At 40.7% G+C, this 13932-nt stretch overlaps 1 protein-coding gene across 1 annotated transcript; it reads right to left on the bottom strand.

Annotated features, from left to right (window-relative positions):
* Positions 1-575: 575 nt before the first annotated feature.
* On the bottom strand, positions 576-8733 carry LOC129462953 (heat shock protein beta-1-like). Its single transcript, XM_055243424.2, has 3 exons — positions 8592-8733; positions 7615-7666; positions 576-1009 (listed from the first exon to the last, which is right to left on the bottom strand). The coding sequence occupies exons 1-3, from the start codon at positions 8731-8733 to the stop codon at positions 721-723; spliced, it is 483 nt and encodes a 160-aa protein (XP_055099399.1). The 3' UTR covers positions 576-720.
* Between the last annotated feature and the right edge of the window lie 5199 nt (positions 8734-13932).

Genomic DNA, 13932 nt, shown 5'->3' with positions numbered 1-13932 from the left:
AAGCTGTCAAGGTCATCAAAAATGAGAAAAGTCTGAGAAACCGTCATAGTCAAAAGGAGCCTAGGGAGATGTGGTGATTAACTGTAATGTGGTATCCTGGGTAGGATTCTGGAACATGAAAAAGGACATGAGGAAAAACTAAGGAAATCTGAATGAAACATACACCTCAGTTAATAATAATGTACCAATATTGGGTCATTAATTGTGACAAATGTTTCATAATAACTAATAATTTTAGTAATGGTGACACTCGGTAGGAAATCTCTGTACTATCTTTGTGATTTTCTGCAACCTTCCTATTATTTATAAATTTTATTTAAAAAAAAATTCAAATCCCATATCCTGCCCTGGGTTGCTCCCCTCTCCAACAGGGCGGAGGAGCCACACCTTCCTGTCATGTCTGTTGCCTGAACTCTGCCTCCACATGGGACAGACTCAGTTCTTTGTTGCTACTGTGTCCTGCACACACCAATTACTCAGTAGGAAATTCAAAGGGCACTAGGATTAGGCTCATTTCGGCATATGTATTGGTGTTCCTAGATCCCAAATCCTCTCCCAAATCCCTAGAGGTCGAATTATTTATTTATTTATTTTTTTTTTGGGGGTTGCTTCGAACTTTATTTGAGAAAAACAGAAGATAAACAGATCAAAAGAACACACAGGTGGTGGGGGGAGGCACAGCCAGTGGCGGCAGCAGGGGTGGGCATCCGGGCTAAGGCCTTACTTGGCGGCAGTCTCGTTGGATTTTGCAGCTTCTGGGCCCCCAAGCTGGGCCCGCGACTCGAAGGTGACTGGGATGGTGATCTCGTTGGACTGCGTGGCTAGGTTGGGCACGGGGGCCTCCACGGTCAGTGTGCCCTCAGGGGACAGGGAGGAGGAGACCTGGGTGGGGTCCACACCGGGGGGCAGCGTGTATTTCCGCGTGAAGCACCAGGAGATGTAGCCATGCTTGTCCTGCCGCTCCTCATGCTTGCCTTTGGGGGGAAGAGGGGAATTATTTATTCTTAACCTGTTGCCGACTTGCCAGGGCTTCAGCTCCCTCTAACTGTAATCACCCAAGTTCCTGGCCTCTGCTTTGACCTGGCTCTCACAACTTGATTTATTATTCCTGAAACAGAAAGAAAGCATGTTTGTTTTGGAGGGAAACTTAGACTGTATAGTCAAATCCTTTCACTTTATAAGAAAACCAAGATCCAAAAGTCTCATAGCTAGTCTTGACCCCAGAGGCAAATCGAATTTTATTTTCACATCTTTTGGAGTAAATGTAAGATAAAATATTTACCTAGTTTCTTTTCTTTTGGTGTCTAAAGCTCCTATATTCAGAAGAAAAGAGAGCCTCTATTTGATTCATTAGTTAATGCAGCAGAGTGTAAAAAATAGAATTAATTTTGACTTTTAAGCCTTGGTCTACATTTGCTTTTAGACACAGAGGCCACATTTTTCTTTATGGAAATGAGCTTCAGAATATTAGGCATTTGAATGAATCATTGACCATGTTATCTCCTTTTAGATGATATGGTAGAAATCTGTAGAAGCAATCTCTAAGAAAGCAATCTAAATTTAGAGTTGTGCTTTGGGGAAGATGTCGCAGGCTCTGAAAATAATGTATTTATTTTGGAGCTGTTGCAAATTGTCCCTTGACAATTCCAACAATCATAATAAAAGCAGAGACATCTCTGAAGATAGAGAGCAGGTCCAGAGGTATGGAAATGTTGCCTCTTCTGACTGGTCATATAAACATATCCATGCTGACAGTGTGTTATTTTTTTCCTTGCCAATAATCATTTTAGGCCTTTTAGACTGAAAAAAGAAGAAGAAATAAATTAGTATCTTGCTGAAACATTTCTACTAAATACCAGGATGCATTTAAGAAGTGGAAAAATATGTGGGATTTGAACATATCACACACAAAAAATTAGGATGACTTTTAAAAATACTGATATTTCTCTTCACTTTTCAGTTCTTAAAGTCTATCATGTCTGAAGTTTACTCTAACTCCCACCAAACTGTAAAATGGAATAATGATCACTCAAATTTCAAAGAAAAGCACATTTGCACCTCCCAACTTTCTGTTAACTTCTTTTGCTATCTAGCATCAAGAAAAAGTTATTTTGAAAATTGTAACCATTTCCTAGAGTTGACCCAGATCGTTCTTCCAATGAATCCATGGATCAGATACTATACAGCAATGAGAAAGAACAAATAATCGCTATAAGTGACAGCTTGGATGAATCTCAAAAACATGATGTTAAGTTAAATGAGCCAAACACAGCACATACTGTATGATTCCATTTATATAAGTTTCAGACAAAGGCAGAACTAACCCACGGAGTCAGGATATAGTTATCATTGGGGGATCATTACTCATCCCCCATATCCAAAGCGAGGGCCTCCTTTACATCTTATTCTGTTCTGTTTCTTAAGCTAGGTGCTGGTTACACAGTATGTTATATTGGCAAAAATGAATTAAGCTGATTATACTTATGATATGGATACTTCTTCCTATTTGAATATAACATACTGCAATAAAAAGTTTATTTAAGAAAATCAGTCTGAATCCCAGCAACTCAGGAGGTTGAGGCAGGAAGATCACTTGAGCCCAGAAGTTCAAGGTTGCTTGAGCTATGATTGTGCCATTGCACTCCAGCCTGGGCAACAGAGTGAGTCCCCAACTCTATAAAAAGAAAGAAAAAAATCAGTTATCAGTCTGAAAATCTTCACCTCAAGATAGATGATTTTTAACCTGTGGTTCTTAGTAAAGCCAGTCTGCATTCCATCCAAGAAACTTAAATTATGATTACAAATGCACAAAAAGGTTTGCTTGGATTTTAAGATTTTTCCTTTAGACCTTAGCTATGGCATAAATGATGATGAGGGTCTTCGCTAAGCAGTGATCTGAGGAAGTTACTTGTTCCAAATTTTAGCAGTTCTTAGAATCTCACTGCATTTTTTTCTAATGTAGGGTGTTAAAAGTATTTTTGATGTATTGAAGTCAGGGACATTTTGCGTAAAACTTGGAGAATTGAATCTTGATTGCATAGAAATGCTACTGTACTGTGGGCATTATTCATTTCAATTTCAACCACAATGAAATTGCTTTGTAGTTACACTATTTTCTTAAGAGAACAAGCCAAATATATAGAACAAGAGAAGGTCAAAAGCATTCTACCATGTTTTCACTATGTTGATTTCTTAGAACCTATACAACACCTGCCATGAAATTCACCTCAGCAAGAAGTTACTATTATCTTGGAGACATTATACTTTTTCATTAATTCGACTCAAGCTTCCTTAAAGCATATAAGTGCTGCACAAAGAATGGAAGTTTTGACTTGACATGGTAGTGAATAAAACTGATATTAGCACAAATGGTTATTTAGAGCTAAAAATAGTTCAGATTCTCTATCATTTCAATTTTTAAAAGAAAGACATTGAAAATTGATCTTGAAACATAGCATTTAGTATAATTACACAGTGTGCATGTTTTAGCACACTTTGAAAATACTGACTGGATATCCTGGGAGCTGTTATCACAGTAGACCACAGCACATTCAAAAATCTGTCTATCATTTAGTTGTTGCTATAGCAATAACCTAGTTCCTGCTGGAGAGAACAGGATCGCTGCGCTGGCTCCCACAGAACTATAAGCTTGCTTTTCCCCATTGTCCAGCTATAAGCTGCCATTTCGGCAACATGGGATGGGAGCACACAATATCCTATCAGCAAATATGGTTCTAGTGGTTGTGAATAGAGGCAAAGTCTATTTCAATGCCTCTTGTTTGTTTGCTTACAAGTTATGTAATGACACCGACCAGGTAGATGCCTGGTAATTATTTTTGATGTGGTGGTGTTTGATCAAGTTTCTATATTAAGGGAAGCAATTTTAGATAATTTAAACATAATTTTCACTCTTTCTCTGCCACTGGAAATCTTAGTACCATCTCCAGGCTGTCAGAAGACTCCTTTATGCCTGTTGGGGGTTTTGATGCTACCAGTGGAAATTCCTGCTAATGCTCTCCAGATGGGACGGGCTGATGGACGTTTCCAGGCAGGAAACCTCCTCTGAGTGGTTCGGAAGAGGCCCTCTTTGGCATTCCTGATTCTGGCCTGATTCCTCCCATGTTTTCACATGTGGCTTTAATTCTATGACTCAGAGCACCAAAAGTATGGCTGTTTAGCATCCTATTTAAGAGCTCAGGGTCGTAGACCTGAATAAACCAAGGACGCATCACAAGTTTCTCTTTAGATCTTTATAGATTCTTGCCTTTTAAGTATAGTTTAAAAGTAGCCAGGAGAAAGCACAGACAGTAGAAATGCATCTCTGTATCATAGATCTATGGGTTGTGATTTTTTTTCTCCTTTTCAATTTTCTATAAACATACCAATTTCATAATATAAACTAATTATACCATTTTCTGTAGATTAATTTTACACTTTTCATCTTGAAATAATTTTATATTTACAGAAAAAGTTGCCAAACTAGAACAAACCTCATCACACGGTAACATTTTAGGTACCCACAGTACAATAATTAAGACCACCTTTATTAATTGGAATTCTACAGTAAGAAGGAGCTTTTCCTCCCTCTCATCCATCCATCTCTATTTACCTCCCAATCAATCAATCAATAAATCTATTTATCTCTATCTGTCCATCTATTTATATATGTCTATCTACCTACATATCTTTGTATCCACTTAAGTATCTGTATGTATGTATGTATGTATCTATCTATCTATCTGCTATCATCTTTCTTCATATCAGTATAGACTCATGGACATCTGTTTCATTCTATGGATTATAATTCTTTCTGTAATTATTTTCATGCTCAAATTTCCCCAAATTTGGATGTTGAGAACCCTTCGAGCTGCCGCCTGTGTCTTTTGCTGCATCTGCGTCATTGTTTGTGCATGTCCTTAGTCTCTGGCATCTTAAGATGCTCCAGGCTCATTCTGTACTTTCCCTGCCTTAGACCTGGAATTCAGTAATTACCCTGAAGATCCCTGGTTTCTGTTGTTGGAGAATATATTTCTAAAACAAAATCTATTAGGGGAATTACATTCTGTTTTTTAAAAATGTATCAGAGAAAACCTTATGTTCTCACGATTTTTCTTGCCATTAACAAAAATTATGCTTTAGAACTGGAAGTTTTTTTTAAAAAACTATATTTTCAACAGAGAGTATCACATTTATTTGAGAATATCTTTACTACTTCTTTTCTGATTATAAAAGTAATATATGTACATTGTGGAAATTTTTAAAATACAGAAAGATGCAAATGAGGAATAAGTTCCCGTTATCAGGTGCCAATCACTGTATTTTTAAAAAATTATTTACTTTTTTCTTCAGATTTTAATACATTAAAATAAACCCAAAATTCTATTGTACATAATATTATATATTTTTAAATATTTACCGTGTTATTAAATATTTCCCTAAAATGTTCTTCTAATGAGTGAATAATATTACATTGTATAGACCTTATTTCTTAGAAATGTATGATGTTTTCTAGTATTTAATCTTATATGTAGTCTGACAACAGATATCTGTATACAGAAATATTTGGGCTCATCTCTTTATATTGGAGACTTAAGATAAAAATTATTTTATTTTTCCATAAACTGGCTTGTAAGCAGTGTTTTTTTTTTGTTGTTGTTGCTTTTGATTTTTTCTTTTTTTGCTTTGTTTTGTTTTTCAGACAGTCTGGCTCTGTTGCCCAATCTGGAGTGTAGCGGCGTGATCTCAGCTCACTGCAACCTCTGCCTCCCTGGTTCAAATGATTCTCATGCCTCAGCCTCCCAAGTAGCTGGGACTACAGGCATGCACCACCATGCCTAGCTAATTTTCCTATTTTTAGTAGAAACGGGGTTTCACCATGTTAACCAGGCTGGTCTCAGACTCCTGGCATCAAGTGATCCTCCCACCTCAGCCTCCGAAATTACTGGGATTATAGGCGAGAGCCACCACCCCCAGCCATAAGTGGTTTTAATATCTTTTGAATTTGGGGTAGAAGCTTTCCAGAATGTCTGATATCTCTAGCCTGTGCTTACCAGGACAGTTACTACACACTACAACATTAGTTTTAGTTAAGATGGCAATTCAACTTTGGTAAGTACTGTAGGCATTCTCTTCAAGATAAGAATTTCACAATTATTGTTCATGAAATAAATTGACAGCATTGTGGATTTTACTGTCCATTCCTGACAAATTTCTCAACGGTGAGAAATTTTTTCAATCATTAAAATATCTCTGAAATGAGACTTCCACAGGGAAGAGATTGAGGTTCATAGTTGATGGGACTTACTCAGGGTCACACATTTGGACATTCCACAGCCAGGAGTTCAGCCTTCAGGAAATACATAAATGAGTGGCACTGATGCTACCCATACTTGAAACCAAGTTTTATACAATTTACTATTTAAAGGAGTGTTATGAACTTTAGGTGCTACAGGAATTTTAAAGAGAGAGAGAGTGGTGTATGGATTGCACATTCCTGGATGGCTTCCTGGAGGCAATTGAATTTATGCCCTTCCTGAAAGACAACTCGACTTTTCTAGGGCAAAATTGCCAGTATTTATATCATCACAGTAGGAATTAGACAGGTGAAAAGGAGTCTTGGAGAAGATTTCATCAATGGAGAATGGCAGAATAATGTTGAAGGATTTCTTAGGTGATGAGCCTGGTAAAAATGATCTATGCTTTATTCTCTAAACAATTTTACTTCAACATGAAAAACTTTGTAAAAGATGTGTAAGCCACAACCAAACGTCAAATTCTGAGCCCAAGGCAGCATTTTCTTTTCTCCTCTAACAATGAAAAATCAATTAAGATCTGAGTTATTAGGAGATTAGACTTGATGTATTGTTATATGAATGCTTGGAATGTGATTGAATACATATATACTGTGAAGAGTGTATTTATTACCATCAATTGGTATATGAGTTAATACTCATTTTGCCCACTTTTTTATTTCTTAAAATATATATTGTTGGGAGGAAAATACCTCTAAAGGTTTTCATAATGACACATCCTATATTCTATGAAAATGGTTTCTGTGAAACTCCATAATTATGCACTTATATATATTTACAGGCCATCACTCTTCCAAATATTGCTGAGGCAAAAATAGATGCAGGCTGAGAGCTGAGTGATGGAAGTCGTGTGTCACACTTCAATGCTCTTCCTCACTCCACAGAATGTGTTTGGTGTTAACTTTATGCAGCCATAACACAAAGTGGAAGAACATGCTATCTTCTTGTGTGCTTCTGAAAAAGTCAGGTAGTTCACTTGCCAGGGAGAGGTAAGAGGAGCTACAGGTACCTCTTCTGTCTGGGGGCTTCGGATTCTTTCCTAGACTTCAGAGTGGGTGGCCAGTCTGAAGTTGATGAAGCCCCTAAAAGTGTATGCAAAGTTAGATAAGTTCAGTGGGTGTGGTGGTGCTGAGGAAAATGAATCACATTCACAAAGCTATGTGTGAGTCCACATAGAGGAGGAGCCACAGCTCCTACAAAATCTTGTAAAAATGGTGTGTCTGAGGTTCCAACAGTTCTCTTTGTCTTCCCTTATCTCAGACTGGCATCCCCCTAACTCCTATCCACCAGCTCCTAAACTTACACAATTGGAACAGAAATAAGTCTGTGGCTCCTGTCCTCTATGTGCTTATACTCTAGGGTAGAAACAGCCACATGAACTCATCATTTCAAGAAATGGGCAAGGTGATGAGATAAGGGTTTGTGTTGGGGGCAAATTTCTGAAAAGACAAAAGACAAAAGGCTATGTTATGCTAGCTTTCATTTATATATACTTTTACTTACAGTGATTAATGAGATCCTCTTTGAGGGCATGTTGACCCACACACAAATATCCAGATATCTGCCTTAGGGAAGCAGACCAGACAAATTCCAGGGGGCTCTTACAGAGGAGTCTGTGACTTCTAGAACAACATGGGGCCCATTATGATTGGCTCAGAGGCAGACAGTACTGCGTTTGCAGGCTGAAGACCTCAGTCTCCTGTCTGGGTGAGCAGGGCTGGTCTGAACTGACAAGTGCTAATTACTGCTGGATTGTCATTCTGAACAGACACCAAATAGAAGATGAGACTCTGCACACCCAGAAACCTTCTCATCAACTATAATTAGCTCCTCCAGAGAAGAGTCATATCAGAGCCAGAAAATCAATCCCTGGGCCTGATTCACACTGGCTCCTTGGTGAAGATCTGGGGAGGACACCTCCACAGATTATATTTTTATGAGAACAAGTATCGGTCCAGTGGAATACAGAGTGATACAGTATGAACTACTGGATCTGTTCACAATGTGCCTTAGAATAATAACATGTCATTTGGAAAAACAAATGTTCTTTGTTCAAGTGTTTAGATAACTGTGGTTGGGATTTAAGCACTTAATAGCATGCACTGGAGTCACAGGTGTTCTGATAAGATTGAAGTCACAGCTCCATGGAGATCAGATGCTGTTGTGGATTCTGTGGCATGTCACCCAGGACATGTATGCTGATACCTGGTGTGTTCCTGCTGAGAGCTCACAGCTCAGTCCCTCTCCAAGAACTGACGCAGCTGAAGGAATTCAGCTTACCTACAATTACACCCAAGGAAATAGCATGTGATCTATGGTATGATGGATCAATTGGAGTGGCTGTAAAGGGCTTTTTCCTGTGCCTCTGTTGGGACAACTCTGCAGGGCCATCCCACTCCCGAGCTCCCTGTGGAGCCTCCATTTCAGTTGTATCACAGCCCAATCTCTCCTTCTGGCTGTTCTTGCTTCCCTCACCCAAACAAGAGTTGTTCCTGTGCAAACTGCCCGCTCAACCTCCTGCATGCCAATCTCAAAGTCTGTTCCCAGGGAGCCCAACCTGCAACAGATGCTCTGGGATCAAGCTGTTGAAAATGGGAGGCTGCCACCAATTGTTGATGTTGGCAGGCTCAGTGGCATTGCAATTCGAGGCTGTTCTTGCCTTCCAAGTATTGTCCAAGGGAGTGATTTTCAACGAGGGGTGATTATGTCCTCCAAGAGGCATTTGGCAAAGCCTGGTGATTGTCCTGCTGGTTACAGCTGGTAGAGATGAGGAGGTGCTACTGGCATGTAGCACAGAGGGTTCAGGGATGCTGCTAAACATCCCACAAGGCACAGGGCACTCCCCTATAATAAATAATTATCCGGCCCCAAATGTCTATAGTGCCAAGGTTGAGAAACGCTGATCTAGGGGATTGCAATGAAACACCCATACTAAGAGTTTTCTAGAGAGATAATTCCCAATGTGAACTACCTGTGAGGCCAGTGATTCTAGACTCAGTGTGTCAGAATCTCCTGGGGGGGGCTTTAGACTGTTTAGACACTCGTTGCTGGGCCCGCCCACAGAGTTTCTGATTCAGTAGATCCAGGGATTATGGTGGGACCTGATAACTTTCATTTTAAACAAGTTCTGAGTAATATTGACTCTGTTGGTCGGGGGAACCTCACTTTGAGAAGCCTTGTGCTATGCTGGGCTGTGGCTGTCTTACACCTGAAGTCTAAGGTGTCATCAAAGGTGCATGCCTCTGGGCTGGGAAGAGGAATGCTTCTCCTGCTGACTTTGCCCAAATGCACCCACATGGCTTTGAGCTTTGTTTTCTACCACTGGATATTCTGTTTTGATTTGGGTTATTGTCTTCCAACTGCACTCCTGTTCATCTTAGAGGGGATGCCTGGAGGGAAGCCTGCCACATCCCTTGGCTGCCTGGGCGTGTGGGGCAGGAGCAGCTGTGTGCATCACTGGTGGTCACTGGCAAGCAAACATGTGGGGACTCAGCTAGGGCCTCTGACACCATACCCTGGTCTCAAGAGGTGCAGCAGGTGTAGGAGGATGGAGAGACAAGAAGAACAACCACCAGTCATGACAGCATCTGCTGTGATCCCAGCACTGTCAAGGAGTGGGGTGAGTGGCAGGCACCAGACAGACAGACTGCACATTCTGCACATGCATTGCAGAACTTAAAGTAAAATTAAAAATAAATAAATAAATAAATTTTAAAAAGATTTATATGATGGTTTACCCATTAATGTATTTTCATGGCAAATAATAAAGATTTAATAAAATTTTGGCTAGTACATTGAAAAAAGAGTTTATAAACTGCATTAGATTTGAACATTATCTTCTTTCCACAGTGGAGATTTCCTTCAGTAATTAAGTAACCAATCGCAGTATGAGGCTGTTTGAAGATGTGAGAAGTTTGCGGCTTAGACATGACCAGGAAGATGGATCTTTGAATTCTGACAGATCTGACTATATTGCTGCACTGGGAATCCAGGGCTTCTCCTCTGGGAAACACTACTGGGAGCTGGATGTGGTTGACTCATGGGACTGGTCTCTGGGAGTCTGAGAGGAATCTTGGATAAGGAAGAATGAAACACTGATTGCATCTGAGGATATATATCTTCTTTTATGTGTGAAGGAGGATAATTATTGCAGTCTCTTGACCACCTCCCCAGTGTTTCCTCACTATGTACAAAAACCTCTGGGCTGGATTGGTGTGTTTCTTAATCGTTAAAGTGGAAGTGCAAGTTTTTTAAATGTCACCAAAAGTTCTCTCATATGGAGGTATCCACCTGGCTCTTTCAATTTCCCTGTCATGCCTTTCTTTCTCACTGGCCACAGATAATCAGGAGGAAGGAAGCTGACTGTGTCTGGGAACTCCATGTACAAGGGCACCCTTCTTAGTTGAAGCAAAGGAATCATATTTTTTTGCCTAAGTTTTTTTCTAATTTAATACAACCTCATTTTATTGCTATTAAGTAAACAATACGTGAAATGAAAAAAAAAAAAAAAAACAGACAGACAGACCTGCCCTCAGGACGCTTACACCCTGCAGAGCAGATGCAAAGACAGAAGGCGAAGAGTGGTGCAAAAAGAGGGGTGGCAGCAGGACAGGGCTTGGCTGTGCATGGAGGAGAGGGCATGTCCCTTTTAGCTGGGACCCCAGAGGAAGGCTTGCTGAGGTGGTGTCTTGAGTCAAGATCCAAAGGAAGTGAGTCACCTTCCAGACTGAGAGGAGAGTCTCTCAGGTGGGCTGGCACATCTGGCACAGATCCAGGTGGCCAGAGTGAGACAGAAGGAGAGGTCAGAGCAGCCCACTGGGGAGCCGTGGGCTCATGGAAAGGACTTTTGCTTTTATTTACAAAAATGTTCTGGCTGGGTGGTAGCGTCTTCATGTAATCCCAGCACTTCGGAAGGCCAACGTGGGAGGATAACTTGAGCCCAGGAGTTCAAGACCAGCCTGGGCAACATAGTGAGACCTCCATCTCCAACAAAAAATAATTAGCCAGTGTGGTGGTCCATGTCTGTAGTCTCAGCTACTCAGGAGGCTGAAGCAAGAGGATTGCTTGAGCCCAGGAAGTCGAGGTTGCAATGAGCTATGATTGTGCTACTGTACTCTAGCATGGGTGACAGAGCTAGACTCCATTTCAAAAAATAAAAATAAAAATAATTAAAATAATTTTTAAAAGTACTCACAAAAAACCCTTTTATTCTTTTTAGCTATGTTGCCCAGGATGGACTCAAACTCCTGGCCTTAGCCTATGGTACTCTGGTACTTGGACTACAGGTGTAAGCCACCATGCCAGCGGAACTTTCACTTTTACTGTAAGCTAAGGAGTAACTGTAGGGGTTTGTGACAATAAGTCCCATGAACTGGATTATATTTTAACTAGGTTACTCTGAGAATAAACTGCAGGCACAGCGGCAGAAGAAGAGGGACCCAAGGTGGCTACTGCAGTTGTCCCAGCAAGAGGTGATGATAATGGTTTGGTTGTGGGAGGTGGCAGTGGGCATGGTGAAAAGTGGACAAGGTCTGCTTGTGTCTTCAGAGATCAACCTCCATTCCTTGTAAGTGTTCTGAGGGTTGATTCTGCTTGTTGAAGTGCTCTGTTGTACTGGTAGATGTGCAGATGGTTAAAGAGGTTTTCTGATTAGGTGGCCAATGTTTTTAAGGATTGTTTTCTTCACTTGGGTTTCCCAGAGGCAGATCCCAAGATGAGCGTTCATGTGAAGGCAACTCATTGGGGAGCGTTCTCAGGAGATGTGGTGGTACAGGATCAGAAAAGCACAGGATGAACAACTGTCCAAGAGTTTTCTAGAATGTGGAAATTTCAACGCTAAAGCGGGTGTAGTCCCAGGCAACCCAGGGTGGTTGGTCACCCTGGCTGGGAGGAAAAGGGCAGGAGACGAATCAAAATATGCTACCAACAAGGCCCCAGGGGAAGTAACTTTGGCTCAAGCCATCAGGGACAAAGTAGCCGATTATTTATGCCACTGACCCACTCAGTTGTGGATAAAGGGCTACCCCCCAAGTTTCCAGGTACTCCTGGTTTCCTTCCACAGGGAAAGTGGGTCTGGGAGCCTAAGGACAGTCAACACCAAGCTGGCTGCATCTGCTACGACTCTTTATTAACTCTTCATATTAGTAACTGTGAATTGAAAACATGCATGGCTTCTGAGGATTTTTCTTGAACTCTTAAGAAATTCCCTAAATGCTGAGAAACTGAAGAATTCTTTTTTTGTTGTTGTTATCGTTGTTGTTTGTTTGTTCTCTGTTCTAACTGCCTGATAGAGCAGCAACCTCAGACTTCATAATAAGCAGGTAAGTGCAGATCTCTGTTTGGGACATTGCCACTAACCTCCTGCAGTGGCATCTTTTCTGAATGGAGATTCTGCTGGAGGAGGGGGAGGAAGGGAGCCAGCAGGATTCTGCCTACTAAAAACACTGAGTCACAAATGACAGAGGTTCCTTGCTACTTTCTAGTTGAAAACCATTTGGCACAGTGTCATTGTACTGACGTTGCCACACTGTCAAGAATACTACTGAAGGCCGGGCGTGGTGGCTCACGCTTGTAACCCCAGCACTTTGGGAGGCCAAGGCGGGCGGATCACGAGGTCAGGAGATCGAGACCACGGTGAAACCCCGTCTCTACTAAAAATACAAAAAAATTAGCCGGGCGTGGTGGCGGGCGCCTGTAGTCCCAGATACTCGGAGAGGCTGAGGCAGGAGAATGGCATGAACCCGGGAGGCGGAGCTTGCAGTGAGCCGAGATTGCGCCACTGCACTCCAGCCTGGGCGACAGAGCCAGACTCCATCTCAACAACAACAAAAAAAAAGAATACTACTCAAGTTTTCAGCTATTATAGCAATGTATCGTCAGGTAACAAGTTCTACACAAAGTGCACCAAAACTTGTTTGATCCCTCTAGGAGTGGTGAAATGATGTGTGTGGAGGGTAGATTAATTAATGCAATTTGCTACTGGCGTCACAGTAATTTACAAACAGATTGCACCTTTTTTTCTGGAGGCAATGGTTAGTTATCTTCTTGAAGAAGTGTAACCTTCTTCCTTAATCAATAAAGGTCCATTATATGAACTTGATTTCATAGAGTTAGAAAATGAGGATTATTATAGCCATTGTGTATGTTCTCAAGATACTTATAGGAATTAAAAAAAAAAGAAAGAAAAAATCAAAGAAAAAAGATCTGGCAGCTGTGGGCAATTTAATGGGGGATAATTTGGGCTTTATTTCCAAAAACAGGAAGACAGGGAAAAAATAACCTTATGTCTGTATTTCTTTTACCCAAGCTAGTAAAACCCATCAATGTATATTTTTTCCTCCAAAGATCCATTTCATTGAGGTAAGTTGCAATTCCATTTCATTAACTTAAAAATGCTATAAGGATGCTATCATAAACCCTGTGTTAATTACCTTTCTTGGCTATTGTTGGTAAATATTCAAGATTCTGTTTTCCGGTTTCACCTCTAAAGTTCACAGTTATCTTTACTTCACTTTCTACCATCTGAAAATGTCCCTGACATCTACAAGTTCATTTTCTTATGTAAGGGGAAGGAGGACAGCAGCCAGAAATGAAAAGGGGGGATATGGGTTTGTGTGCAAAT

The sequence above is a fragment of the Symphalangus syndactylus genome, chromosome 14, assembly GCF_028878055.3.
Source record: "Symphalangus syndactylus isolate Jambi chromosome 14, NHGRI_mSymSyn1-v2.1_pri, whole genome shotgun sequence".
NCBI lineage: Eukaryota > Metazoa > Chordata > Mammalia > Primates > Hylobatidae > Symphalangus > Symphalangus syndactylus.
The sequence above is the reverse complement of the archived record's forward strand: the minus strand, read 5'-3'. Positions and strand labels throughout refer to the sequence as shown.

Coding starts and splice junctions, on each gene's coding strand:
- LOC129462953 (XM_055243424.2), bottom strand. CDS start 8,733: ATGGAGGCTCCACAGGGAGCTCGGGAGTGGGATGGCCCTGCAGAGTTG. Junction 7,667..8,591: donor TTCCTTGGGTGTAATTGTAG/GTAAGCTGAATT, acceptor TTTCTACCCTAG/AGTATAAGCACATAGAGGAC. Junction 1,010..7,614: donor CTTATTTCTGTTCCAATTGT/GTAAGTTTAGGA, acceptor AGTCGGCAACAG/GTTAAGAATAAATAATTCCC.